The 26621-nt window shown below is 41.7% G+C and overlaps 1 protein-coding gene across 4 annotated transcripts; it reads left to right on the top strand.

Annotated features, from left to right (window-relative positions):
• Nucleotides 1–1927: 1927 nt before the first annotated feature.
• On the top strand, nt 1928–26621 carry LOC110488280 (mothers against decapentaplegic homolog 4). Of its 4 annotated transcripts, none has more exons than XM_021560445.2 (12): nt 1928–2268; nt 6503–6743; nt 13424–13598; nt 14486–14509; nt 15209–15451; nt 15804–15977; nt 16267–16389; nt 18027–18080; nt 19712–19895; nt 20214–20382; nt 20517–20655; nt 22455–22666. In XM_021560445.2, exons 2-12 carry the CDS (start codon nt 6507–6509, stop codon nt 22664–22666), a joined length of 1734 nt encoding a protein of 577 aa, XP_021416120.2. In that variant the 5' UTR covers nt 1928–2268; nt 6503–6506. The 4 variants fall into 4 exon arrangements, with proteins under 4 accessions (XP_021416120.2, XP_036826852.1, XP_036826855.1 ...); XM_036970957.1 differs by having other exon boundaries at nt 1929–2268; nt 15804–16031; nt 22455–26621; XM_036970960.1 differs by having other exon boundaries at nt 1929–2268; nt 16267–16371.

Below are 26621 nucleotides of genomic sequence, written 5' to 3'. Positions count from 1 at the left end.
TAGTATAAGGAAATTGTATTAGTACTACTGTCATGACATTGTCGTATTGTGTGTGTGTATAGACAGACAATCAGAGGAGGTCCTTAACATTATTTGTGTTTCAGCGGAGTGGTCTGACAACACAATGAAATGTGTTATAGTAGCCAAATATTTACTCTGAAGTTTTACGCAGACACATTTAATTGGTTCAAGATGACAGATCAGTATCAAAGTTTAAGATGAATGGTGGCAAGTCAGTATTCTTACTAGCAAACTGTTTTCACGCATTTTAACAGTAAACTTCAAGGACACCTTTGAAAAATGTGATTTTGAGGGATTGCTCTGCAATTCAAATTTCTGCTCTGTAATAATCACAATTCTCAAACAACACCAACTTTCTCACAAACAAACCTTATGTTTATGTGGATATACTGAACTTAAATCATTTTAAATCATGTTTTCATGCCAAGAAAGACAGTGTTGTAGGAAACTCAGCTCTGACCTACACTCACCAACCAGTTTATTAGGTACACCACCCCATTCACGAATATGGATCGCTCCTACAGACAGTGAGTCACATGGCTGTGGCTTGCTATATAAAGCAGGCAGACAGGCATTGAGGCATTCAGTTACTGTTAAATTGAATGTTAGAATGGGCAAAACAAGTGACCTAAGCAACTTGGACCATGGAATGATCATCGGTGCCTTGCGTGCCGGATCTAGTGTCTCAGAAACGGCCACCCTCCTGGGCTTTTCAAGCATGACTGTCTACAGTTAACTGAGAATGAAGCGAAACAAACAAATCTAAGACTGGGCTAGAAATGCTCCTCCACTCTTTTTAAAAAGTCCTTCACCTGTATACCTTCTTAAGGATTGCGCTCTGCATAATTGGATCAGTGGTAAAATGCAAAGTGTGTCTGCCTCCTATGTCAACACTGAATGTTTTGTAACGAGAGAAGGTAGGTTGAAGGTGATCCAGTTGGGTTTGAACTGGAGTAGGAGGGAATGCCAGAGAGGGATTTGAGAGTGGGGCAAAGGTCGAGAGGGGAAGGCTTGTGGAAGAGGTATATGAATTGATACAAATGGATTGGGTGAGGGCAGCTGCGTTTGAGTTTCATGGTGGCGTTGTCTTAGGTTGAGGTAGTTAGAGAGAAAGAGATGGAGGGAAAGGCTGAGACAAAGTAAAAATCTTACACTGACTGTATGGTCCTTGGTGTGTTTTTCAGATCAAACCAGACTTTCTTGAATTTCCCTGAACATGAATTTGGAGAGAATTTGTGCAGACATGTATGTATGGCACTTTCAATGGAGAGTTAGAGTTTCACTGTTGTGTAGTTTTTTATGATTAATTCTTTTGTCTATTGTAACTTAGAGAAAAGCTGAAGGGGGGCTCAGTGCGGTGCAGGATCGATCATTAAACAACCTGTACCACAAAGCCATGGGGCTCAGGTAGAGGTAGTAGCACTCATATATGCCACGCTGGTGCATTTGTTTATCACAGAATGTCAAAAAAATTGTACATTAAAATGGAATTGTACTGGCTTATTGAGGGGACATGGTTGTTTTAGAAAATTAGGCAGAAAAAAGTTATCCCACCCCTTTATATAGAGTTGTGTGACTGGATTGTAACACTGTAGATCAAATGTATTACTGAAAACAGGTGTTTTTAAATTGAATACTAATTGCCCTATTCATCACCATGGTTCCTTAAACCTTTAAACGTTAACAAATTAGGGCCAATGTGGCGCTAAGTAATCGGGATTTAAGAAACAATACAATAGTCATCAAATTTGGGGTGGGGTGTAGGCCTATTTGTAGTAGCCTACAACACCAGTCATTAGTAGGACTGACAAAGTGGAGTTGGGGAGGGGGTGAGTGGGTTAGGCATAGGGGCGTGGTAATCTCGGCGGCGCCACTTTAAAAAAACAGTCGCGTTGATATGTCAATCTTGACGCGACCCAGACAGACCTCCACCCGGGCCTTCCCGTGAGAGCCGCATCACTATTGGCTGATAGCCGCCATCCCTTTGAGACTGGAGGCCGCATTGGCTGGGGCTCGGTGAGACACTCACGCGCAAGATAGCTACTCTCTTTTGTTATTGTACCAAGCGCGAGGAGAGGTTTGGGGGAGCTAGCAGGATGCACGAGCGGAGACAGAGAGGCTGATATCGACAGGGATAGAAACAGATAGCCCAGGAGGGGAGGAAGGGAATTCGGATTACTAGCTACCTCAGTGCAACACATTCACCACTACTTCTCTTCTAATCCCTCAATACACTCTGGTTGACGTGTAAGTATAGTCAATTTATCAAATTATGCGGTTTCTCGTCACGCGAGCTCTCTAATCTCCAAGCAGACCAAATACAGTAAAAGACCGAGGAGGAGATTTCTGGACCAGACTGGCAAAATAGCTTGATTACTAGCTAGTTTTATCAACCAGACATATGTCTGGGGAGTGTGTCTGTCTGTCTTCGGTTTTATGATATGCTTGTTTTAGCTGCTTTTATTTCGAATGATTTGGTCCAGCAGTGATTTCACTGGCTGCATGACTGTGTAGTCTGCGCTGTCGATGTTTTTTCGAAAAGGTAGTTGATATGACATTTTGCCCTCTGTCTTCTCAACGTCTAATGTTCTATTCAAAGATGCTACTAGATGTAGCACTGTAATGAGTTGCACTGTAGTTCCTGCTTTCGGATGATTAGATTGATACAACGTTGCAAGCGTTTTATCATCCCTACCGGGATTTCTTAAAATGTTGACTGTAGCCTAGACTTGGTGACGCGATATGACCAAATATGGTGTGGCAGTGTTTGCTTCTCCGCGGAAGATCCTTGTAAAGGGAATGTATGGCTTGAAAATTGGTCAGATTGAGATATAATAACGCATTATAAGGGTCACCCAAGAAGGTCACACCAACAATGCTTTGTTTTAGTTGTAGCATATGTTTTTGTCATCCTTTCCATTCCCTGAGATTAGCCTATAGTCATGTGCAGAAACCGACACATACATTCACCTGCCAGTTTATTAGGTACACCCATCTAGTACCGGGTTGGACCCCCCTTTGCTTCCAGGACAGCATTAATTATTTGGGGCGTGAATTCTACAAGGTGTCACAAACATTTCACAGGGATGTTGGTCCATGCTGATATGATGGCATCACACAGTTGTTGCAGATTGGACGGCAGTACATTCATGCTGCCAACAGCCCGTTCTATCTCATCCCAGATGCTCTATTGGGTTTGGTCAGCAACAATGTTCAGATGCGCTGTGGCGTTCAGTCGTTGCTCAATTGGTCTCAAGGGACCTAACGTGTGCCAGGAAAACATTACCCACAACAATATACCACTGCCAACAGCCTGTACTGTTGGCATCAGGCAGTATGGGGCCATAGACTCATGCTGCTTACGCCAAATCCTGATTCTGTCATCAGCATGACGCAACTGGGATTTGTTGGATCAGCCAATGTTTTTCCACTTCTCAATTGTCCAGTGTTGGTGATCGTGTGCTCACTGGAGCCTCTTCTTGTTTTTAGATGCTTTTAGTGTAACGTGGTGTGGTCGCTTGCTGCAATAACCCATCCGTGACAAGGATCGACGAGTTGTGCGTTCTGACATGCCGTTCTGCACACCACTGTTGTACTACACAGTTATTTATCTGTTTGTGGCCTGCCTGTTAGCTTACACAATTCTTGCCATTCTCCTTTGACCTCTCTCGTCAACGAGCTGTTTTCGCCCACAGGACTGCCGCTGACAGGATGGTTATTAGAATTTTTTTCACCATTCTCGGTAAACCCTAGACATTGTCATGGGTGAAAAACCCAGGAGGGCGTCCGTTTCTGAGATACTGGATCCGGTGCACCTGGCACCGACAATCATACCACTTTCAAAGCTGCTTAAGTCACTTGTTTTGCTCGTTCTAATGGTCAATCAAACAGTAACTGGATGCCTGTCTGCCTGCATTATATAGCAAGCCACAGTCACATGACTCATTGTCTGTAGGAGCAATCCATTTTTGTGAACGGGGTGGTGTAACTAATAGACTGTCCAATGAGTGTACATCTTCAGTTGGCAAATCTTATTTGGACGGTAGGGGCCTATATATTGTAAGCAATGCTGGATCGGTAATGTTATTGGCAGAATCAGCTGTTTTATGAGGGATATGTCAGAAGGCTCACTACTTGCTACATAACAGCAGACTCTGTAGTGTAGGCCATACTATTATGTTATAATAGCTTTACTACTAGGGTCTAAAGATTCACATTAAATGTAACCCCAACCGCATGCTATACATTTAGGCCTATAAGTGGACCTTAACCGTGCTCTTGCTCATGTTGTTATTAAAATATGACATTTTAATAAAATATTACCTTCAAAATGGGTGAAGCCCTTAGAGAGTACTGTAGGCCTACAGGAATAGTGTGTAGAACAGAATTGCAATCATTCATTCATTAATTGTTGAAGTGATAATTTGCTAGTTATATATCTATTAATTGTGAGGTAGGCCCTAGTTTAGTACAAATCTATCATATACCCACAAAATGACATCTCTACTCCAGACTATCATTCTTTTCTCAGAATGCCCTTATTGTTGGTCACTTGTTGCATGGATTCACGTCTGAATTCTTGAATTTAAAGCTTGGTTTATAGTCGGCCTGAGGACAGGTTGATCGACAGTCGTTAGACCTACTGTAAACCATCGTAGCTTTCTTATCAGCTGAGTCTTTTCCCCTTTGCACAGAGCCCCCAAATCCTCTCTTTTTCATAATATCATAATATCTCTATTGGAGCATTGACTTCACAGTAACACTGGCTTAGTCCAATATAACCCCCTGCCCCTAGATATTTATCAGATTGGTTCAGTGTAAGAGGACAGACACACCAGGCTTTTTGATGGTGACATACACCATTCCCTATGACTGCTTTGAAAAAAGTACTATCAAAGGAATGCTATCCTGCTCTAGATAAAGCTTTAGACTACAACACCAACTCAGTAGGCCCGGCCTATACAGTATATCCTGAATAACGAAGACACACATCGCTTGCTATAAGTAGGACTTGCTGTTTTGTGACATGACTCACGTTATGGTGACTGAGTTTGTCTTTTTATGGCTGTTCTATGTTGAAGAAGCTGTGGCAATGAATTTCCTGAGTGTACACACACTGGTAGCCTGTGACTTTCTCCCACAGCTTGAGGCCATGTTGTTGTGCGAGGATGTTTCCAAACTGACAGATATTAAGATAATGAGAGGAGGGAGAACATGGAGTCACTTCCAGTCAGCTTAGCCACGTAGATGTTAACAGGTTATGATAGCTACGTCATTGCAGAATTATTTTAGCTCTTACACGTATTAAGAGAGCAAGGCTGCAGTTTTGCCATGGATTTCCTAATAGTGACATTTTGGGGTTATTGGCCTAACAATAGAGAAATTGGCTTACGTAATATGAAGAGTAAGTGCAGATAGTACCACCCTGTTTCACTCAGTTTTGAAGCGTTTTTTTTTCTCTCTCTTTCATTTTGTGCCTCCTGAACTCGACCCTGGTAGTGGAGGTATGTTGATTAGTGAGTATGGGGGGCTCAATTTAATTCAATTCACATTGCACTAGTAGCACAAACATGTTTTCCACTTTTGTCAAATGAAACTGTAGAATGGTTAAAGGCAGGCTATTTTAAAGTACCAGGTAGATTCCCCTCACAGGCAGGTGACTCCAGGCGAGGCTAGGGTTGCCAAGTTGGATCAAGCTCAGTCTGGGAGATTATAGTTGTTAGCATGTATTTTGTGCATAAGAGTGCATTATCCATGGCTCATGAGATATTATAAATGTGATTATAATGCATTATGAATAGTGTATTCATAAGAAGCCTTTTAACATTTTTCACATCTCAGTCAACGATATTACTATAATCTCCCAAAATAGCTTTATACCCCAAGATTCAATTCTTGGAGACTCTCTGGTCGAGACCAGCCGGGAGGGTTGGCAATGGCAACCTGTGCAGGGGCAGCAGCTTGTAAGCAAAGACACTGCATCAGAATCAACATTGAAGAAGCACATTTTATTGAATGCAACCCTGGGACTCTTTCTAGAGGAGATGGAGGGAAGCCAGTTGGAACGCTTAAATTAATTTGTTGATACTGAGTGTTATCCGCTGCTGACTAACAATGCCAGTAAAGAATGATGACACACACACACACAAGCAAGTCGTAACAACTCAAAGCACAAACCTTGATACACAACTTCACTCCCTTTTGTGTGACTGTGTGCGCCAATGGTGTGCACTCATGTCTGTGCTCATGAATGCAGTATGTATGGGTTATGAATGGGGTATTAAGTCCTTATGTGGGACACTATTTTCAATTGTATGCTATAACAGTATCACAATGTTGTCATAAACATAACATAACTGAATGTCAAGTGTCAAGACAGTGTCAGTTTGCATGCACCTGAACCTTTATGACAAGCGCTATGACAGGGGTTATCATTATGCCAACCACTGACCTCTCCGTTCCTTCCTCCCTCCCTCTGCAGTATCATGTCGGTGAATGCCCCCAGCAGCAATGACGCCTGCCTGAGCATCGTGCACAGCCTCATGTGCCACCGGCAGGGCGGCGAGAATGAAGGCTTCGCCAAGCGCGCCATCGAGAGCCTGGTGAAGAAGCTGAAGGAGAAGAAGGACGAGCTGGACTCGCTCATCACCGCCATCACCACCAATGGAGTGCACCCCAGCAAGTGTGTCACCATCCAGAGGACCCTAGACGGTCGCCTGCAAGTGGGTCATAAAGTAGTAAAAAGAGAGGGACACAATGAAAAAATCGCCCCAAGTCTTTCTCTGTGATATAGGTCTGTACAGTGTACACATGCACTACTTACATTTATCTGTGTGCTATAGATGACCCATCTGTAGGTGTCCATATATAATTTATAATACAGACATTTTCATAGTGCAAAAGTATTGTCCAAAGTCTATAGTATAAACTATATACAGTGCCTTGCGAAAGTATTCGGCCCCCTTGAACTTTGCGACCTTCTGCCACATTTCAGGCTTCAAACATAAAGATATAAAACTGTATTTTTTTGTGAAGAATCAACAACAAGTGGGACACAATCATGAAGTGGAACGACATTTATTGGATATTTCAAACTTTTTTAACAAATCAAAAACTGAAAAATTGGGCGTGCAAAATTATTCAGCCACTTTACTTTCAGTGCAGCAAACTCTCTCCAGAAGTTCAGTGAGGATCTCTGAATGATCCAATGTTGTCCTATATGACTAATGATGATAAATACAATCCACCTGTGTGTAATCAAGTCTCCGTATAAATGCACCTGTACTGTGATAGTCTCAGAGGTCCGTTAAAAGCGCAGAGAGCATCATGAAGAACAAGGAACACACCAGGCAGGTCCGAGATACTGTTGTGAAGAAGTTTAAAGCCGGATTTGGATACAAAAAGATTTCCCAATGTTTAAACATCCCAAGGAGCACTGTGCAAGCGATAATATTGAAATGGAAGGAGTATCAGACCACTGCAAATCTGACCGTCCCTCTAAACTTTCAGCTCATACAAGGAGAAGACTGATCAGAGATGCAGCCAAGAGGCCCATGATCACTCTGGATGAACTGCAGAGATCTACAGCTGAGGTGGGAGACTCTGTCCATAGGACAACAATCAGTCGTATATTGCACAAATCTGGCCTTTATGGAAGAGTGGCAAGAAGAAAGCCATTTCTTAAAGATATCCATAAAAAGTGTTGTTTAAAGTTTGCCACAAGCCACCTGGGAGACACACCAAACATGTGGAAGAAGGTGCTCTGGTGACATAAAACCAAAATTGACCTTTTTGGCAACAATGCAAAACGTTATGTTTGGCGTAAAAGCAACACAGCTCATCACACTGAACACACCATCCCCACTGTCAAACATGGTGGTGGCAGCATCATGGTTTGGGCCTGCTTTTCTTCAGCAGGGACAGGGAAGATGGTTAAAATTGATGGGAAGATGGATGAAGCCAAATACAGGACCATTCTGGAAGAAAACCTGATGGAGTCTGCAAAAGACCTGAGACTGGGATGGAGATTTGTCTTCCAACAAGACAATGATCCAAAACATAAAGCAAAATCTACAATGGAATGGTTCAAAAATAAACATATCCAGGTGTTAGAATGGCCAAGTCAAAGTCCAGACCTGAATCCAATCGAGAATCTGTGGAAAGAACTGAAAACTGCTGTTCACAAATGCTCTCCATCCAACCTCACTGAGCTCGAGCTGTTTTGCAAGGAGGAATGGGAAGAAATTTCAGTCTCTCGATGTGCAAAACTGATAGAGACATACCCCAAGCGACTTACAGCTGTAATCGCAGAAAAAGGTGGCGCTACAAAGTATTAACTTAAGGGGGCTGAATAATTTTGCACGCCCAATTTTTCAGTTTTTGATTTGTTAAAAAAGTTTGAAATATCCAATAAATGTCGTTCCACTTCATGATTGTGTCCCACTTGTTGATTCTTCACAAAAAAATACAGTTTTATATCTTTATGTTTGAAGCCTGAAATGTGGCAAAAGGTCGCAAAGTTCAAGGGGGCCGAATACTTTCGCAAGGCACTGTATTATGTATTCATGTATATGGACACCTGCAGATGGGTCACCTATAGCATACAGCGAGACACCTATAGCACAGTTAAGAGCATTGGACCAGTAACCGAAAGTTCTCTGGTTTGAATCCCAGAGCCGACTAGGTGAGAAATGTTCCGATGTGCCCTTGAGGAATGCACGTAACCCTGATTGATCATGTACGTCATCTACTAAATGACTCAAATGCACATGTAATGTCACAGAGAACGACTTGGGGCAAAATTTTCATAGTGCAAGAGCATTGTGAAAAGTGCCAAAAATAGCGTAAACCTCGTAGTCTTGCAGTGTGATTTAATTTGACAACTGTGCGATATGAGGAGGCGATTATTTGACTACACTTTAGTAAACAGAGAAATACATGGACAACTTTTGAATGTCATGCCACATCATATGTAGCCTACTGTGAAACCTCTCAATACGTTTTTCCTTGCAGCTGTTGCCCTGGTTTTCTCTTTTGAGAGTTGGGCCCAGGTTTCTGTCAAGCACTTGCTGTCAAACACATGTGGGAGGTATTGTACTGAAAGACATAAGAAATGTTTAATGACGATAGGCTACATGGAATGTATAAATCTTTGCCTCGATACAGCTAAATGCTAAACTCTTTCATAGATTTTCCCTGGAAACAGTGTTGGCTAATGCTACAAGGCAATAGTCAAATGAGGAGTTGTTAGTTTATGGGGATGCTATGAGGTTTCAGTGACTTAAGCCTGGCTAATGGTGGCTAATGCTGCAAATTTACTAGGCAGTAGACTGTACTCACTGAGGCTAACACTATAGAGTTACTGACAGCTGAAGATCTCACTGCTTATAGTAAATGCTAAACGTGTTAGCCAACAGCCAGGTTTTGCTTATGTGGCTAGTGCTACAGTAGTGAAACAAAGGGATACTTGCTAATAGTAGCTAACACCTCAGTATTGCTAAGGAGAATCCTATCTCCAATGTTGGTTGAGGGTGTTTGGTTATTGGTGATGATAAAAAAATATGAAACTTGTGTTTAACAGTTGAAGCCTGAATTATGGTGGCCAGTACAACAGTCAAGTTTTGCATGTCAAGAGAGAGAACGTTTTAGGGAGTTCCCAATGAACCCCCACCCATCCCCCTGAAGAGGGAGGGGGAGAAAGAGCGGGAGGGAGTGGAGAGCTGGAGGGGCTGTTAGAGTTGTTTTGTCTGAGACACAGGAAAGGGACCGGGCTAATCTGAGGCCGTCTGTTTTGAGTGTGTGTATATATACTGTAAAACCTGTATGTGTGCGCGCGGTGGATCTAGAGAGAGGGAATTCATTCAATACGCCCTGGTAGAATAAATCCTAACTGCTGAGTGAAGACATGTCTCACCTTCTGTGACCTTCTCCCCAACAAGAGGGGGAGGGAGAGAGCGAGAGAGAGAGGAGGGGCTGTATAGACATAGCTGTAGACTAGATCAGGCTTCAAATGTCTAAGGACTTTGCTCACAGTCACATGTAGATCCATATCCTCTCTTTCTGTCACTCACTCTCCCGTTCTGTCTCCCTTTCTCTCTCTCTTTCCGTCACACAAACATGCATGCATGAACGCACGCACGCAGGCACACACGCAAACACACATTAAATACTGTACAAACTCACTCTCCACCCCTATTTTCACACATAATCTCCCTGCTTCCAGAATGCTCCAGGTACATTCAGAACAGTATTGACACCAGCAGATGTATGAGCAGAGCAAAAGTGACATCATTACATACTACATTAGACTTATTGCAGGTTGCAAATTATATATTGACTCTTGGAGGTGGCCTGAAAAGTTCTCTATCAAAACAATTATAAACTGGGTGGTTTGAACCATGAATGCTGATTGGGTGACAGCCGTGGTATATCAGACCGGGTATGACAAAACATTTGTTTTTCCTACTCTAATTACATTGGTAACCAGTTTATAATAGCAATAAGGCACCTTGGGGGTTTGTGGTATTATAGCCAATATACCACGGCTAAGGGCTGTGGCCAGGCACTCCGCTTTGCATCGTGCATAATAACAGCCCTTAGCCGTGGTATATTGGCCATATACCACACCCACCAGGCCTTATTGCTTAATTAGACTACCATGGGAGTGCTCACGGTAATATACACTACCGTTCATAAGTTTGGGGTCATGCAGAAAGAGGACAAGTACATTAGTTTGAGAAACAGACGCCACAAGTCCTCAACTGGCAGCTTCATTAAATAGTACCCGCAAAACACCAGCCTCAACGTCAACAGTGAAGAGGCGACTCCGGGAGGCTGGCCTTCTATGTTGTTCTGATGTTGCTTCAATATATCCACATAATTTTCCCACCTCATGATGCCATCTATTTTGTGAAGTGCCCCAGTCCCTCCTGCAGCAAAGCACCCCCACAACATGATGCTGCCATCCCCGTGCTTCACGGTTGGGATGGTGTTCTTCAGCAAGCCTCCCCTTTTTTCCTCCAAACATAACGAAGGTCATTATATTTTTGTTTCATCAGACCAGAGGACATTTCTCCAAAAAGTACGATCTTTGTCCCCCGTGTGCAGTTGCAAACCGTAGTCTGGATTTTTTATGGCGGTTTTGGAGCAGTGGATTCTTCCTTATTGAGCGGCCTTTCAGGTTATGTCGATATAGGACTCGTTTTACTGTGGATATAGATACTTTTGTACCCGTTTCCTCCAGCATCTTCATAAGGTCCTTTTCTGTTGTTCTGGGGTAGATTTGAGTATATTCATCTCTAGGAGACAGAACGCGTCTCCTTCCTGAGCGGTATGGCTGCTGCGTGGTCCCATGGTGTTTGTACTTGCATACCTTTTTGTACAGATGAACATGGTACCTTCAGGCGTTTGAAAATTGCTCCCAAGGATGAGCCAGACTTGTGGAGGTCTTGGCTGATTTCTTTTGATTTTCCCATGATGTCAAGCATAGAGGCACTGAGTTTGAAGGTAGGCCTTGAAATACATCCACAGGTACACCTCCAATTGACTCAAATGATGTCAAGTAGCCTATCAGAAGCTTCAAAATCCATGACATCATTTTCTGGAATTTTCCAAGCTGGTTAAAGGCACAGTCAACTTAGTGTATGCAAACTTCTGACCCACTAGAATTGTGATACAGTGAATTATAAGTGAAATAATCTGTCTGTAAACAATTGTTGGAAAAATGACTTGTCATGCACAAAGTAGATGTCCTAACCGACTTGCCAAAACTATAGTTTGTTAACAAGAAATGTGTGGAGTGGATGAAAAAACAAGTTTTAATGACTCCAACCTAAGTGTATGTAAACTTCTTACTTCAACTGTATATTTCACTGGTCTTCCCCAAAGCCAACACTTCCTTTGGCTGTCTTTCCTTCCAGTTTTCTGCTGCCAATGACTGGAACAAATTGCAAATATCACTGAAGCTGGCGTCTTATATCTCCCTCTCTAACTTTAAGCATCAGCTGTCAGAGCAGCTTACCGTTCATTATACCTGTACACAGCCAATCTGTAAATAGCACACCCGACTACCTACCTCATCCCCATATTGTTATTTATCCTCTTGCTCTTTTGCACCCCAGTATCTCTACTTGCACATCTTCATCTGCACATCTATCACTCCAGTGTTAATGCTAAGTTGTAAATAATTTGCCTCTATGGCCTATTTATTGTCTTACCACACTACTCTTCTACATTTGCACACACTGTACATAGATGTTTCTATTGTGTTATTGACTGTACGTTTGTTAATGTGTAACTCTGGGTTGTTTTTCTCGCACTGATTTTCTTTATCTTAGCCAGGTCGCAGTTGTAAATGAGAACTTGTTCTCAACCTGCCTACATGGTTAAATAAAGGTAAAATAAAAAAGCAGCCAACAAGTGCTCTGCATATGTGGGAAATCCTTCAAGACTGTTGGAAAAGCATTCCAGCTGAAGCTGGTTGAGAGAATGCCAACCATGTGCAAAGCTGTCATCAAGGCAAAGGGAGGCTACTTTGATGAATCTAAAATCTAACATATATTTAGATTTTTTAAATACTTTTTTGGTTACTACATGATTCCATATGTGTTCTTTCATAGTTTTGATATCTTTACTATTATTCTACAATGTAGAACATCTTACAAATAAAGAAAAACCCTTGAATGAGTAGGTGTGTCCAAACTTTTGATTGGTACTGTGTATGTAATATAAAAGTACTGTGTATGTAATATATATTATTTTTCTGTTTTTTTTTCTCCATTTTTTTTATGCTTAGAGGTGTCCTAAAATTGGAAATCAAATTGCTAAATGACCATCTTAAAACAATTCCATATGTTAACTTTGTACTTTGTTCGCTGGTTGAAAAGCTGAATCAGGTTAATTACAACTGGGGTTGGAGCGAATCCTACAGCAGGGTAGTTCTCCAGTAACAGGGTTGGAGACCCCTGCCCTAGAGCCTACCCCACTTCCCCCTTCAAAGTAGGAGGATGCATATGCAAATAAAAGATGACTGGTCATTGGTAAGAATAATCAGATTGTGATGTCATGATGTGGGCAAAAAACTCCATCCCATCTGAAAAGGCTTAAATTCAAGGCATAAAAAAAGGACATTATCATAATTTCAACCTTATAATGTAGAAATATAATTTTAAAAAGTAAAATCACGTTTTTGACTGCACAGCCTCTTAAAATTCTAACCCAGTTAAGAGATTTAAGATAAACCCATACACTAATTTTGATTGAATAGGGCCATGTATCTCTATGTATCTCTAACACTTTATCGCCCACCCTCTCTCTCTCACCCCCTCTCTTTCTCTCACCCCCCCCACCCTCTCTCACCCCCTCTCTTTCTCCCCCCTATCAACCTTTTTTTCTTTATCTCCAGGTTGCAGGGAGGAAAGGCTTCCCCCATGTGATTTACGCTCGACTATGGCGCTGGCCAGACCTGCACAAGAATGAGCTAAAGCACGTCAAATTCTGCCAATACGCTTTCGACCTCAAATATGACAATGTGTGTGTCAACCCCTACCACTACGAGAGAGTGGTTTCTCCCGGCATTGGTAGGTCTGCTCAACAGCTTAAAGGGATAGTTCACCATATATCGCGTAATGTCTAATGGTACAGGTGTTTCTGATATGTAAATACTATGTTTCCTGTCATAACATTCCAAAAATTAAAGTCCACAGAAAAACAATATTCACATTTTCCCACTAGAGATGTTTCAGTCAAATTTGCTTTCTGTGGATAAAAAACTATGCGTGATGATGTAATGCACCAAACATTTTTTTAAAAAGTTTACATTGCATTTTCAGTACTACTGATGGTTTTCTCCCAAAGAAGATGCGTAATAGTAATCTAATGCGCCTGCTCTGGTCTTGGTACATGTGCTCTAGCCATCAGCTCGCAGATACAGTCACGGTTAGGTTACCTACATGATGAGATTATTATGGATAAGGGCAAGATTTTAGATTTGTCAAACGGCAGCCAAGCATCAATCCTAATGTAACCAGAATTAGACCCCGAATATTTTTTGGAAAAGCGCATCAACCTCATCAACGTGCACTTTCACCTCCCTGTGAAGTTCATCATCACTTATTTCATGTGTTGCCTAACAAACTGCAAGCTTTCCCGAGTCGTATTGGGAAGACCAACCAACATATCATTGCGTGACTCCCAAGTTTACTTTGATATGATGGTTATTATATCAAGGCGTTTTCACTGCCATTTCTCACAAAATACATTTTACTGACACAAAAAGATTTTTGCTGTTTCCGTCAGGCCTGTCATGACATTTTTATCCAACATGTACTTTACTCACATAAAATGGTTTATGTGAATGATATTTTGACTTCACCACAATGTAACTTAACTACAAATGATAAGCATTCTCTGTCTCTTATTCTCTCCTTTCTTTCTTTGCCCCTCTTTCTTTTGTTCTCTTTCAAAGTTGGTCTCAGTCTTCAAAATACAGGTGAGTGCCCTATCACAGCACTAACGAACTTACTGCAGGCATGTTAAGTATAACAGTATTATACTTTGCTGATGGTATCAGATGACCAAACATTCCTCTTTCCTTTCATTTCTATACCCTTCTCACACTACTGAGCCTAGCTGCACTGTGCTGGTCTGGTTAAGCATCCACCATAGTTGCTGGAAAGGACAATGTGGAAAAAAAAATATCCAAGCCAGCACTCAACGGTTCGACTTGGCACAATAGTGTGAAAAGAGTACTATTGAGGTTCGCTCGTGCCTCACTGGCCGTGATGCCAGACTGTTTCTGCATTAATCAATTCTTTATAGTTTCCTAGACAAAAATGACTTGCATTCATTACAAAGCATTGAACTTAATGTTTTATAATTGCTTAAATGCGTTCACAATGCATTACACACAGGTGGTAATACTGTAATACAGGTTTTAAACCTGTTAATACAGATGGCTAATTAATTGCACACACATGGTTCATGTTATTCTTATTCTAAAATGTTTATTCTACTGAGCCATTTACTTCATGGTCGTATTATAATCTTTAATTATTTCTTATTATAGTTGCATTGACAAGATGGAACCTGCAAGTTAGCATTTCGTTGGACGGTGTATACCATGTGTATCCCCTACATACGCCTTATAAAACTTGAAACTAATGACAATGTTATACCATGTTGTTGGTAGCCCTCTCCCTCTCTCCTCTAGGCACCCCTGGGAGGTTGATCAAAGAGGAGTACATTCATGACTGTATCCAGATGGATATGCCACTAGGCATGTCCCCATCGGACCACCCCCACCCAGGGGCGCTCAAGCTACCGCCTCCCGACCACTACGGCCAGCCCCTCCCGCCTCTGCAGCTCCCGCCGGAACCGCAGTGCGCCCCTCCGCCCATCACCCTCTACCCCAACATGCCCCTCTCGCCCACAGGTAAAACCGATAGTTGTTTAATGAATGGAGGGAGTTATACGCACATCCAACATAATAACGGGAACTAGCCAAAAATAAGTTCCAATACATAGAGAAAAATGTAATATCCGCTCCTGTTTTGCTGCTCCCTAAGGTGATATTTTAATAAAACTTAGGGGATTATTTGGTAGGTGTCACCAAAGATGTCCACAAGGGTTATATTTTTGTTTCTAAGGGTGTTACTACGTAATCCTGTTATATGACATTTGTTTATCGACTTCTGCCTACCTATTGATATTGAAAACAACCTGGTAGCTCTTCTTGTGTGTCTCTCTCTCTCTCTGTCTCTCTTTCTGTCTTCCTCTCTCTCTAGTGCCCGGCTCTATGCTGCCTCTCCAGGGAGGTCACAGTGAGGGGCTCCTACAGATCGCCTCTCCGCAGGGTCAGGTCATGACCCCTATAACCCCCACGCCGCCCCCCTCCACCCCAACACACGGGCTACCACATGGGCCACCACACACCCCCCAGCCACCCCAGCTCCCGTCTGGTCAGAATGGATACAACAGCTCCAAACACACACAGACACAGGCTGCGTTCCACAGTTAGTACTGCCATATGGTTCACACACACACACACACACATACACACACACACACACACACACACACACACACACAAACACTCAGGGAGCAATACACAATTCATTTCAATGGCATGATGGATCATCATATTTAGAAAGTGTAAAAATGAATCAAAATATTAGTAAAAATGCTAAATGGTTGTTTGCTAGATTGATGTGCATGTTGTTAACTTGTATTTATTTTGGGGGAATTCAGCAACTTGGACAGGCAGCAGCACAGCATCCTACACTCCTGTAGGACCCCAACAACAGAATGGGCGTGGCCACCAACAGCCTCCTCTCCACCATCCAACCCACTTCTGTAAGTTAGGCAGTTACAGTAAGTTATAGTATGCAAGCCCAAAGTGTGTCCGTATGTCTTCTGAGGTGTTTTTTTTGGGATATTGTTAGGAAAAGTTAGGGCTGGGTGTTATGGCCAAAATATCATATCTTGATATTTTTTACATTTTGGACAGTATTTTATGTTGGATAAAAATATAATAAAAGTTTAAATGATACAAGTTTAAATTTGCTTTCTGAGTAGTGTGTGACCATAGGGTGGCAACACATATATTCTAAGTGATTTCAATGGGTCTTTCTCCATTATGATTGTTTTATACTGTTCAATTCAACTTCAACCAAAAACAATTGATACATTTTTGCATTTCCTGCACTCATTTGGGATCATTTCCGCACTGCCACAAAGGGCTGCATGATATAAGCAAACAATCTAGGCCTTATTTTTCACCAAATGTTGAAATTGCGATTTGACTGGCGTTTTAGAGCAAAACACTTTGGTGAACTGTTGGAATCATTGAAATAGAAGGATTATTCCAATTCTATTGTTAAAATATAATAGTGGGCACTTTGAATACAGTGTTTCACATGACAACAAATGAAAATGCCAGGGAGGAGTTATTGTGACAGGGTAGGAACCAAAGTGTTGTTAAGTGTTTCCTAGGGGACCCTATACTCTTTGGTAACATTTAATGTTTTCTCATAGATACTTCATGTAGCTAACATATTCATGCTTTGCATATTCTTCTTTGATTTAGAAGATATTGTTGACTCAATAAATGTGTTTGTTAGGTAGCTAGCTAACTAAGTTGACTGAGAACATATTCTCATTTACAGCAACAATCTGGGGAATAGTTACAGGGGAGAGAAAGGGGGATGAATGAGCCATTTAGAAGCTGGGGATGATTTTATGGCCAGATTGGGAATTCAGCCAAGATACCAGTGTTAACACCCTTACTCTTACGATAAGTGCCATGGGATCTTTAGTGACCACAGAGAGTCAGAAAGACAGCACCATACACAGGGCAATGTTCCCAATCACTGCCCTGGGGCATTGAGATATTTTTTTAGACCAAAGAAAGGAATGCCTCCTACTGGCCCTCCAACATCACTTCTAGCAGCATTTGGTCTCCCATCCAGGGACCGACCAGGACCAACCCTACTTAGCTTCAGAGGCAACCATGCAGTGGGATGCAGGGTGGTATGCTGATTAGCATTAGCAGCTAACGCGATTTAGGCCTAACTTGCTAAGAAAAGAAGAAACACAAACTAATATTGTAATTATAGAACGCTAGTGGATTTCTATTAAGAAGCAAAGTGAAAAAAGCATCGTTGTCATCAACAATGTTGCTTGTGCTGCATTGACCTTGCAGACTCAATGCATGTGACAGGGGGCGGGGCTAGGTCTGTGTGGAAAGTGGCATGGAGAGAGTGAGAGTGAGAGTGGCGAAATATTACTCAAGTATCGGAGTAAATTGTAAAAATGTAAGTTACACATGGCATATCACTTTTAACAAAACAAACTTTTAATACCGTTATAGAAGGTCAAGTAAAAACCCAAATCACTCCAGGCACCAATAACGGTGTTTCGTAAAATATGGTACACCGCCCAGCCCTAGGGATAGTGTATGTTTGGTAACCTGTGTCGTAATCTACATCTTTTATTTGTTCACCTTTTAGGGTCTCAGCATCATGGCTCGGCTTCATTTCCTCCCCCTGTGTCCAATCATCCAGGTAAGACAACACATACACACGTTCGGGAGGTATTCAGACCTGTTGAATCATTTTGTTACGTTATAGCCTTATTCTGAAATTGATTTAAATAAATGTATTCCCTCATCAATCTACACACAATTCCCCATAATGACAAAGCAAAAACAGGTTTTAGATTTTTTTTGCAAATGTAATAAAAATAATAAACAGAAATACCTTATTTACATAAGTATTCAGACCCTTTGCTATAAGCCCCGAAATTGAGCTCAGGTGCATCCTGTTTTGATCATCCTTGAGATGTTTCTACAACTTGATTGGAGTCCACCTGCGGTAAATGGAATTAATTGGACATGATTTGGAAAGGAACACACCTGTCTAGATAAGGTCCTACAGTTGACAGTGCATGTCAGAGCAAAAACCCAGCCATGAGGTCGAAGGAATTTTCAATAAAGCTCAGAGACAGGATTGTGTCGATGCACAAATCTGGGGAAAGGTACAAAAAATGTCTGCAGCAATGGAGGTCCCCAAGAACACATTGGCCTCCATCATTCTTAAATGGAAGAAGTTTGGAACCACCAAGACTCTTCCTAAAGCTGGCTGCCCACGCCAAACTGAGCGATTGGGGAGATGGGTCTTGGTCAGGGTGGTGACCAAAAACCTGATGGTCCCTCTGACAGAGCTCCAGAGTTCCTCTGTAAGGTTGGGAGAACCTTCCAGAAGGACAACCATCTCTGCAGCACTCCACCAATCAAGCCTTTTTGGTGGAGTGGACAAACGGAATCCACTTCTCAGTAAAAGGCACATGACAGCTGGCTTGGAGTTTGCCAAAAGCACCTAAAGGACTCTCAGACCATGAGAAACAAGATTCTCTGGTCTGATGAAACCAAGATTGAACTATTTGGCGTGAATGCCAAGCGTCACATCTGGAGGAAACCTGGCACCATCCCTATGGTGAAGTATGGTGGTGGCAGCATCATCTGTGGGAATGTTTTTCAGCGGCAGGGACTGGGAGACTAGTCAGGATCGAGGGAAAGATGAACGGAGCAAAGTACAGAGGGATCCTTGATGAAACCTTGCTCCAGAGCGCTCAGGACCTCAGACTAGGGGGCAGCTTCACCTTCTAACAAACAGGACAATGAACCTAGGCACACAACCAAGACAACACAGGAGTGGCTTCGGGAGAACCCTCAAACATCTTTGGAGAGACCTGAAAATAGCTATGCAGCGATGCTCCCCATTCAACCTGACAGAGCTTGAGGGGAACTGCAGAGAAGAATGGGAGAAACTCACCAAATACAGGTGTGCCAAGCTTGTAGCGTCATACACAAGAAACCTCAAGACTGTAATCACTGTCAAAGGTGCTTCAACAAAGTACTGATTTAAAGGGTCTGAATGCTTATGTAAATGTCATGTTTCATTTTTACATTTTTTGTAAATTTGCAAACATTTCTAAAAACCTATTTTTGCTTTGTCATTATGGGGTATTGTGTGTAGACTGACAAGGGGAAAAAACAATTTAATACATTTTAGAATAAGGCTATAACTTAACAAAATGTGTAAAAAGTCAAGGGGTTGAATTCTTTCCAAATGCACTGTATGTAGATGTATAGATGCACAAACACTCTGCTATCCACATCTTTGTCTGTGTGCAGGACCAGAGTTCTGGTGCTCCATCTCCTACTTTGAGATGGATGTCCAGGTGGGGGAGATGTTCAAGGTGCCGGCCAGCTGCCCGGTGGTGACGGTGGACGGCTACGTGGACCCCTCAGGGGGCGACCGCTTCTGTCTGGGCCAGCTCAGCAACGTCCACCGCACCGACTCCAGCGAAAGAGCCAGGTCTGTGCTCCTCTAATGCCATCTCTATATCAATAAGCATGCTAGTTCTTACCTTGCCACAAATGTCTATTTTGTATGTTTTTATATGTGTCTGTGTTCTTTTGGCTTGGATTGGTATATCTATGCCTTTTTGCAAACTATGAATAGATGTATATCTCTCGTTCATAATAATGCCATGCCTTGTCTCTATCTGTTTTGTACCAGTGGCAGAAGACCCACTCTAGCAAAATGCAACTTCTTTTATTGATTGAAATATAACACTTTAATACAACTTATATTCACTTGTACTCATCATCTTCATCTCTCCCTCTCTCACAGGTTGCACATAGGTAAAGGAGTGCAGCTGGAGTGTCGTGGCGAGGGAGATGTGTGGATGCGCTGTATGAGCGACCATGCCGTGTTCGTGCAGAGCTACTACCTGGACCGAGAGGCAGGCAGAGCACCAGGCGACGCAGTACACAAGATCTACCCCGGCGCCTACATCAAGGTGAGGAACACAATGACTTTCGTCTGTTCTCTTTGCAGTTGTTTGACCTCTTGATAACCTTCCTATAGGAATTTCACTGGACACTGATGACTCTCTGTAGGTGTTCTGACATCAGACTGTTCTCTCCCCTGTAGGTGTTTGACCTGAGACAGTGTCACAGGCAGATGCAGCAGCAAGCAGCTACAGCGCAGGCAGCAGCAGCAGCTCAGGCTGCCGCCGTGGCCGGCAACATCCCCGGGCCAGGCAGTGTTGGAGGCATTGCCCCTGCAGTCAGTAAGTACAATGTACAGTGTATGAGATATGCACAGCCTTCGTGTCTTTTATTTACATTTTTCCATTAGGCTATTGTGAATTTATAACCTCTGTTGAATGACAATGGGTCCAAGTATTGACCCCTGTGGGACACCACTGACTATACCAAACATTAGGAACACCTTCCTAATATGGAGTTGCACCCGCACTCCTTTTATCCCATTTAACAGCCTCAATTAGTCGGGGCATGGACTCTACAAGGTGTCAAAAGCATTCCACAAGAATGCCGTCCCATGTTGACCCCAATGCTTCCCACAGTTTGGTTAAGTTGGCTGAATGCCCTTCGGGTGGTGGACCATTCTTTATACACAAGGGAAACTGTTGAGCGTGAAAAACCCATCAGCGTTGCAGTTCTTGAGAAACCGGTGAGCCTGGCACCTACTACCATTCCCCGTTCAAGGGCACTTAAAACTCTTGTCTTGCCCGTTCACCCTTTGAATGGCACACATACACAATCCATGTCTCAATTGTTTCAAGGCTTAAAAATCCTTCTTTAACCTGTCACCTCCCCTTCATCTAGTCTGATTTGTAGTGGATTTAACAAGTGACATCAATAAGGGATCATAGCTTTCACCTGGATTTACCTGGTCAGTCTATCTCTTAATATTTTGTATACTCAGTGTATACCTCATAGGGATGGGCACGATTATTCAAATATTTCAATATCCAAACAGATGTTAGTGTTTGATTACTTGAGAGAGTATACATTTTTTTAATACAAAATATATAGACTCATTTTAACTATGAAGGCTTTCTCAATTAAATACATTTATATGTGACATTGCTACACAGAAGGATATACCATGACATTTTCAATTCTTAATTTTACAAAACCTCCGACTTTTGAATGTAGTTTTTATGACGTGCGCCCCATAAAAAGGCATACCTAATAGCCATACAGGTGACAAGTGTAACTTGTTGTTGGCTCTACAGTCAGAGGCTCCATGTGTATCAAGTGAAGTGGGAGATTTCTAACCAATGCAAAATGGAATTACAATTATGGAATTACGTTGACTAAATGAGAAGGCTACAATGATCAACCAACAGGTAGGCTGTTGGTTAATATGAATGAAGATCAGCTCACCAAAATAGCCTCAGTTAGCCTTGCTACATTAGCTAGCTGGCTGGCTAACTTAGCAGGCTACTGTAGCTAGCTAGATTCTTTACATTGATTTGATGCAGTCAAAACAGGCACTACCAGATGGTATGATAGGAACCTATGAAAGCAATACGTTTTTTTTATCCAGCGCCAGTCGGTTTGGCTACTTTTCTCTCTCCCTCTCCCTCCGTGCCACACAGATTGTCACACACACCAGCCCCTGCTCCTCTTCCGCTCCCCCACCCTACTGCTGAAACAAGCATGCACTCTTAGAAAAAAAGGTGCTATCTAGAACCTAAAAGGGTTCTTTGGCTGTCCCCATAGGAGAACCATTTGCAGAACCCTATTGGTTCCAGGTAGAACGCTATTGGGTTCCATGTTGAACACTTTCCCCAGAGGGTTTTACATGTAACCCAAAAGAGTTCTACCTGGAACCAAAAAGGGTTATCCTATGTGGACAGCCGAAGAACCCTTTTGGAAACCTTTTTTCTAAGAGTGTAGCGTAGCGCACCGGCTCCCTCCCGAGTCATGCGAGCAACTCCCCATTGAAGTAAAAAATATATAGGGGTTTTCTTAAAAAAACATGTATTTCAACTATTATTCTAATAGTGAAATCCTTTCAAATGCCTATCCCTGATACCTCACTTCCTCTTTCTTCCAGGTCTTTCTGCTGCAGCGGGGATAGGTGTAGATGATCTCCGGAGGCTGTGTATTTTGCGGCTGAGCTTTGTGAAAGGTTGGGGGCCCGACTACCCCCGGCAGAGCATCAAACATACCCCCTGTTGGGTGGAGGTACACCTGCACCGGGCTCTGCAGCTGCTGGACGAGGTACTACACACCATGCCCTTGGCCGACCCAGGACCCGCTAACTGAGTGGAAGGAAAGATGACCAGTTAAAAATCCATACGGGGTTAAAAACGTACAATCATACACACACTGATTTCCCCCCTCTTGATGATACATATAGACCGATACATGCAGATAGAACCACATACAGGCACATGCATGTTTTCTTTCTATTTAACGCACACAATCTAGAGCCACACAAATCCCCACAAAGGCTAACATCAACCTCTCCGTCACACACAGACACACACTTAATCACTGCACACTTCTTAACCACTTGTACGGTCTCCCACATGGCCATGCAACCACTAACCAAACCACATGTCTGTGGGCATGCAGACATAAAGCTACTGATGTCCTTAACATACTTTCAATATTTTGTGAACATTTATTGTTTTTGCACAGCTCCCACATGCTAAACACGAACACTATAAAGCAGCCCAGACCCCTGAATTACCTTTCATAGAGGTTCTTTATTATAGTATAATCAGGTAACTTTAGTGAATATGTCTACTGAGTAATTTATGTTTATTCGTCTTCTGTTCTCTACAGAAATGGATATGCACTGTAGAAATCTAGGGATGTGTTTCAGAGATGTGTAACATGATATACTTTGGTACTCCTCAAATGCACACACAATCCACACTTTCTTATTTCCTGCTTATACACACACACACACACACACTGTTCAGAAATCCAGAGATGACACAAACCCAGGAGGATTAAAGAACTTGACCCAAATAACTCATTAATAAAATGACCTGGTCACACACATCTCACACAAAAAAAAAATCAGATGTGGATTCTAAGGTTAACCTAGAAGATTTACAGAGTTTTTGGCAAATCCAGACCAAAACTTGGGGTCACAGAACCAAAATGGCTTGGGACCTTGGAAGAACACCAGAGTGATGGAACCAGCGTTCTAATGAACCTAGCCAGCCAACCTTTTGTCATATCTGTGCTTGTGTTGTGTTCTCCTGTGTGTGGATCTCAAATCACATAGTTAGTCATTGTTAACATTGTTAGCTCGTTAGCCCTGTAATAGCACAGGGCACCTTTCTCAAGCTAATTTATTTTCTTACCAAAAGATGGAGAGAAAAAAGCCCAAAAATGTCAGCTTTAAAAGTGGTGTTTGTATTTGTGATGAAGCAGTACAGTGTATGTAACCAAACAGTTTGCCATATGGTGGAACTCACCAAAGCCAGAATACCTCATGATAACAGTGTAAACCCACAGTTTGTCTTTCAGCCAAAACCTCAGACTCTCAGCATTTTCTCCTCTTGTAAGTTCCCCCTTACAGCCTCATATCACATTATGCCTGTATCATCAAATCAATATAAAATGGAATATGGAGTGGACCCTCAATGGAGCCTTGGGGAACAAGACATAATCCAGGCTGTAATACAGTAGTTGCTCAGATTTAAAATCTTACATCCCCGTGACTCGTGGGAATAATATTTTGAGTAGAGACCCAACACAACGTTTTCAAATGTCATATTAATAGGATGTCCCACTTTTGGATAGAATGATTCATTCTCAGTCAATTTAAGTTAGTCCAGAATAATATCACTTATACAGTGACTTAGGTCACTTTTGATAAACATAAAATGTATCTTCACTTTTTTGCATTCATTTAAATCAGGTACCCTAGTGTTGGTAACAATCAACCTCAAGCTTACTGAAGTGAAGTTATGACTGATGTTCTAACATTGATGTGTGATACGATATGAAAGCTAATCATATAAGACGTAACACATTTTCTACAGTAGTAGAAAGTAGGCTTGGCTTCATGATTTTGGGTTGAAGTGCCTGGACTGAATGCAAACCATCACCCAATCCAGGGACAGGAACATGAGTGCTTTTATTTGCTCCTTCCTGTGCTCTGGTACATTTGATACCTGTGCCTTTCCGTTCTCCTAGTCAAGCTGTTTAGGAATGTACTTCAGACGCTAGGGTTTATGTCATTCTTAAGTGGGGCCTCTCCAAAGCATGACTATTTACTCCTCCAGTCAGAGTGGGATTTCTACTAAGCCTACATGTTGGCAACAATGGTCAAGGTCAAAAAGGTGTTCTCGCTGTTTTGGGAGAATCTCAATAGCTCTTTTAAAATCTGTAGTTGAAAGAGTCTATTCAACGATTCTATTCAACCATTTTAGTGGTAGTTTATTCAGTAATACTAGAGATTTTGTTGAAAGAGAAGCCTCACTGCAGGGTTGAAAAAGGTGGCTCCGGTTATGTTGAAGATAGAAGTAAGCCTTCATGTAATTGTTGTCATTTAACACAACTGCTTTAAAGTGAACAGCCATTTATATTCACTGTTTGTGATTAGTGCCTTTAGTTTTAGTCAAAGTAGATGATACACCTCACACTGGATTGTAACACACAAACTACACTTTGTCTTCCTTTGTAGATATACAGTACCATGATATACTGGTTGTCATCTCGATAGTTTTATCCCTTCTTTTGAGTGTGTTGGTTGGGGAGGAATGAAAAATAACATAGCTCAAGTGTTTGTACATGCCACTGAGTTTTGCTGATCAATTCGGGCAGTGAAGCAATAAGAAATGAAAGTGTTGAGCTCAACAGCTCCTGAGTTAGATTGAGACCGACATCTAGTGGTTCCCTCAGGTACTGTGTTACAGCCCCATTGTAGGTATTATTACATACCACTTTATTATTGTATCAGGCTGGTATTGGATTAATACTGTTTGACAGTTATACCCCAAATATCCATATAGCCATTGTTGTGTTGTTTAGCCTTACTGAACAATTATGTTACTAAGGTGTCTAATATGAATTGGAAAACTTGCTGCCCCTAGAAACTGCCCATGCACTCCACACACCTTTGTCACAGTTGATTTCATTATTTGTCACTTGGGCTCGGCATGTGTCTGGGAGTGTTATGTATTCAGGGATGAAGAGAGGTTTAAAACTATTGTTGCTCCATCTATGGCTCTGCTTATCGTAGTGCTATATCTCCCCTCAACCAGTGCTTTAACCATTGAGACTAGGGTTGCAAAGCTACCGGTAGTTTTCCAAAGTTACCAGAATCTTCAGTAATTTTGGTAATTAACAGAAAGTCTGTGGCAATTTATCTTAACTTTGGTAATTTATACTTGAATGATTTAAAAAAAATGTATTCATAAATAGTATTCCTTTTTTTTACCTGTGTCCATGAGTTTCTAGTAGATAGACCATATAATTAAATAGAAAGTATCCTAATTAATGAAAAGCATCTAATCTACAATGCCATTATTTTCATTTAACTCTGCAACCCTTCCAACTATTGACTTTTTCACAACTGCCACCGATTTGATGCCAAAACATTGACAACAAATACATATTGACATAGTAAAAATAGAACAAGTCTATTTCATGCTGAAACCCTAATACTAAATATCAGTGGTATTCACTAAGTTGATGGTTTATATTTAGGATAATGTTTTACAGCTTTGGCATTCTATTTTATATTTTACCTGTGATAAAGCCACACAGAGTGCCAGAGGTAATTACAGACACCTGTGATAATATGTGGTACCAAAAAGGGCCACTAGATGTATTTTGATAGATTACAGAAAATTATTGAAAGATACCAAAATTCTGGTAGTTTACTGGTAAACTTTGAAAGTTTCCAGTAATATACCCTCCCTTTGCAACCCTAATTGAGACCCATGTCATGTTCCTCTGCATTTGACCACATTCAAACTGATACCTGTCACCAAAGAGAACGTGAGTGAGATGATGGTCACTCAACAGGAATCATACATCATTCCGTACATAAATTATCTATTTCGTTTTAAAACAGAAAATATAATAGACAATATGTTATCAAGTGTGAAATTACTCAATTTGGCTATTTTATGGTATTGTTATTTCTATTATTGTTGTAATTGTAATTATTTTATTGTAAAAAGACATGCTGCTCTTGTAATGTTGACTGTACACCAAAGTGAAATAAAAATACAGCATTGTCATTTTAATA

The sequence above is a fragment of the Oncorhynchus mykiss genome, chromosome 32 (assembly GCF_013265735.2).
Source record: "Oncorhynchus mykiss isolate Arlee chromosome 32, USDA_OmykA_1.1, whole genome shotgun sequence".
NCBI classification, from domain to species: domain Eukaryota; kingdom Metazoa; phylum Chordata; class Actinopteri; order Salmoniformes; family Salmonidae; genus Oncorhynchus; species Oncorhynchus mykiss.
Note: the sequence above shows the minus strand (reverse complement) of the source record. Positions and strands in the feature narration are given on the sequence as shown.

Coding starts and splice junctions, on each gene's coding strand:
- LOC110488280 (XM_036970957.1), top strand. CDS start 6,507: ATGTCGGTGAATGCCCCCAGCAGCAATGACGCCTGCCTGAGCATCGTG. Junction 13,599..14,485: donor AGTGGTTTCTCCCGGCATTG/GTAGGTCTGCTC, acceptor TCTCTTTCAAAG/TTGGTCTCAGTCTTCAAAAT. Junction 16,390..18,026: donor CTGTAAGTTAGGCAGTTACA/GTAAGTTATAGT, acceptor TTCACCTTTTAG/GGTCTCAGCATCATGGCTCG.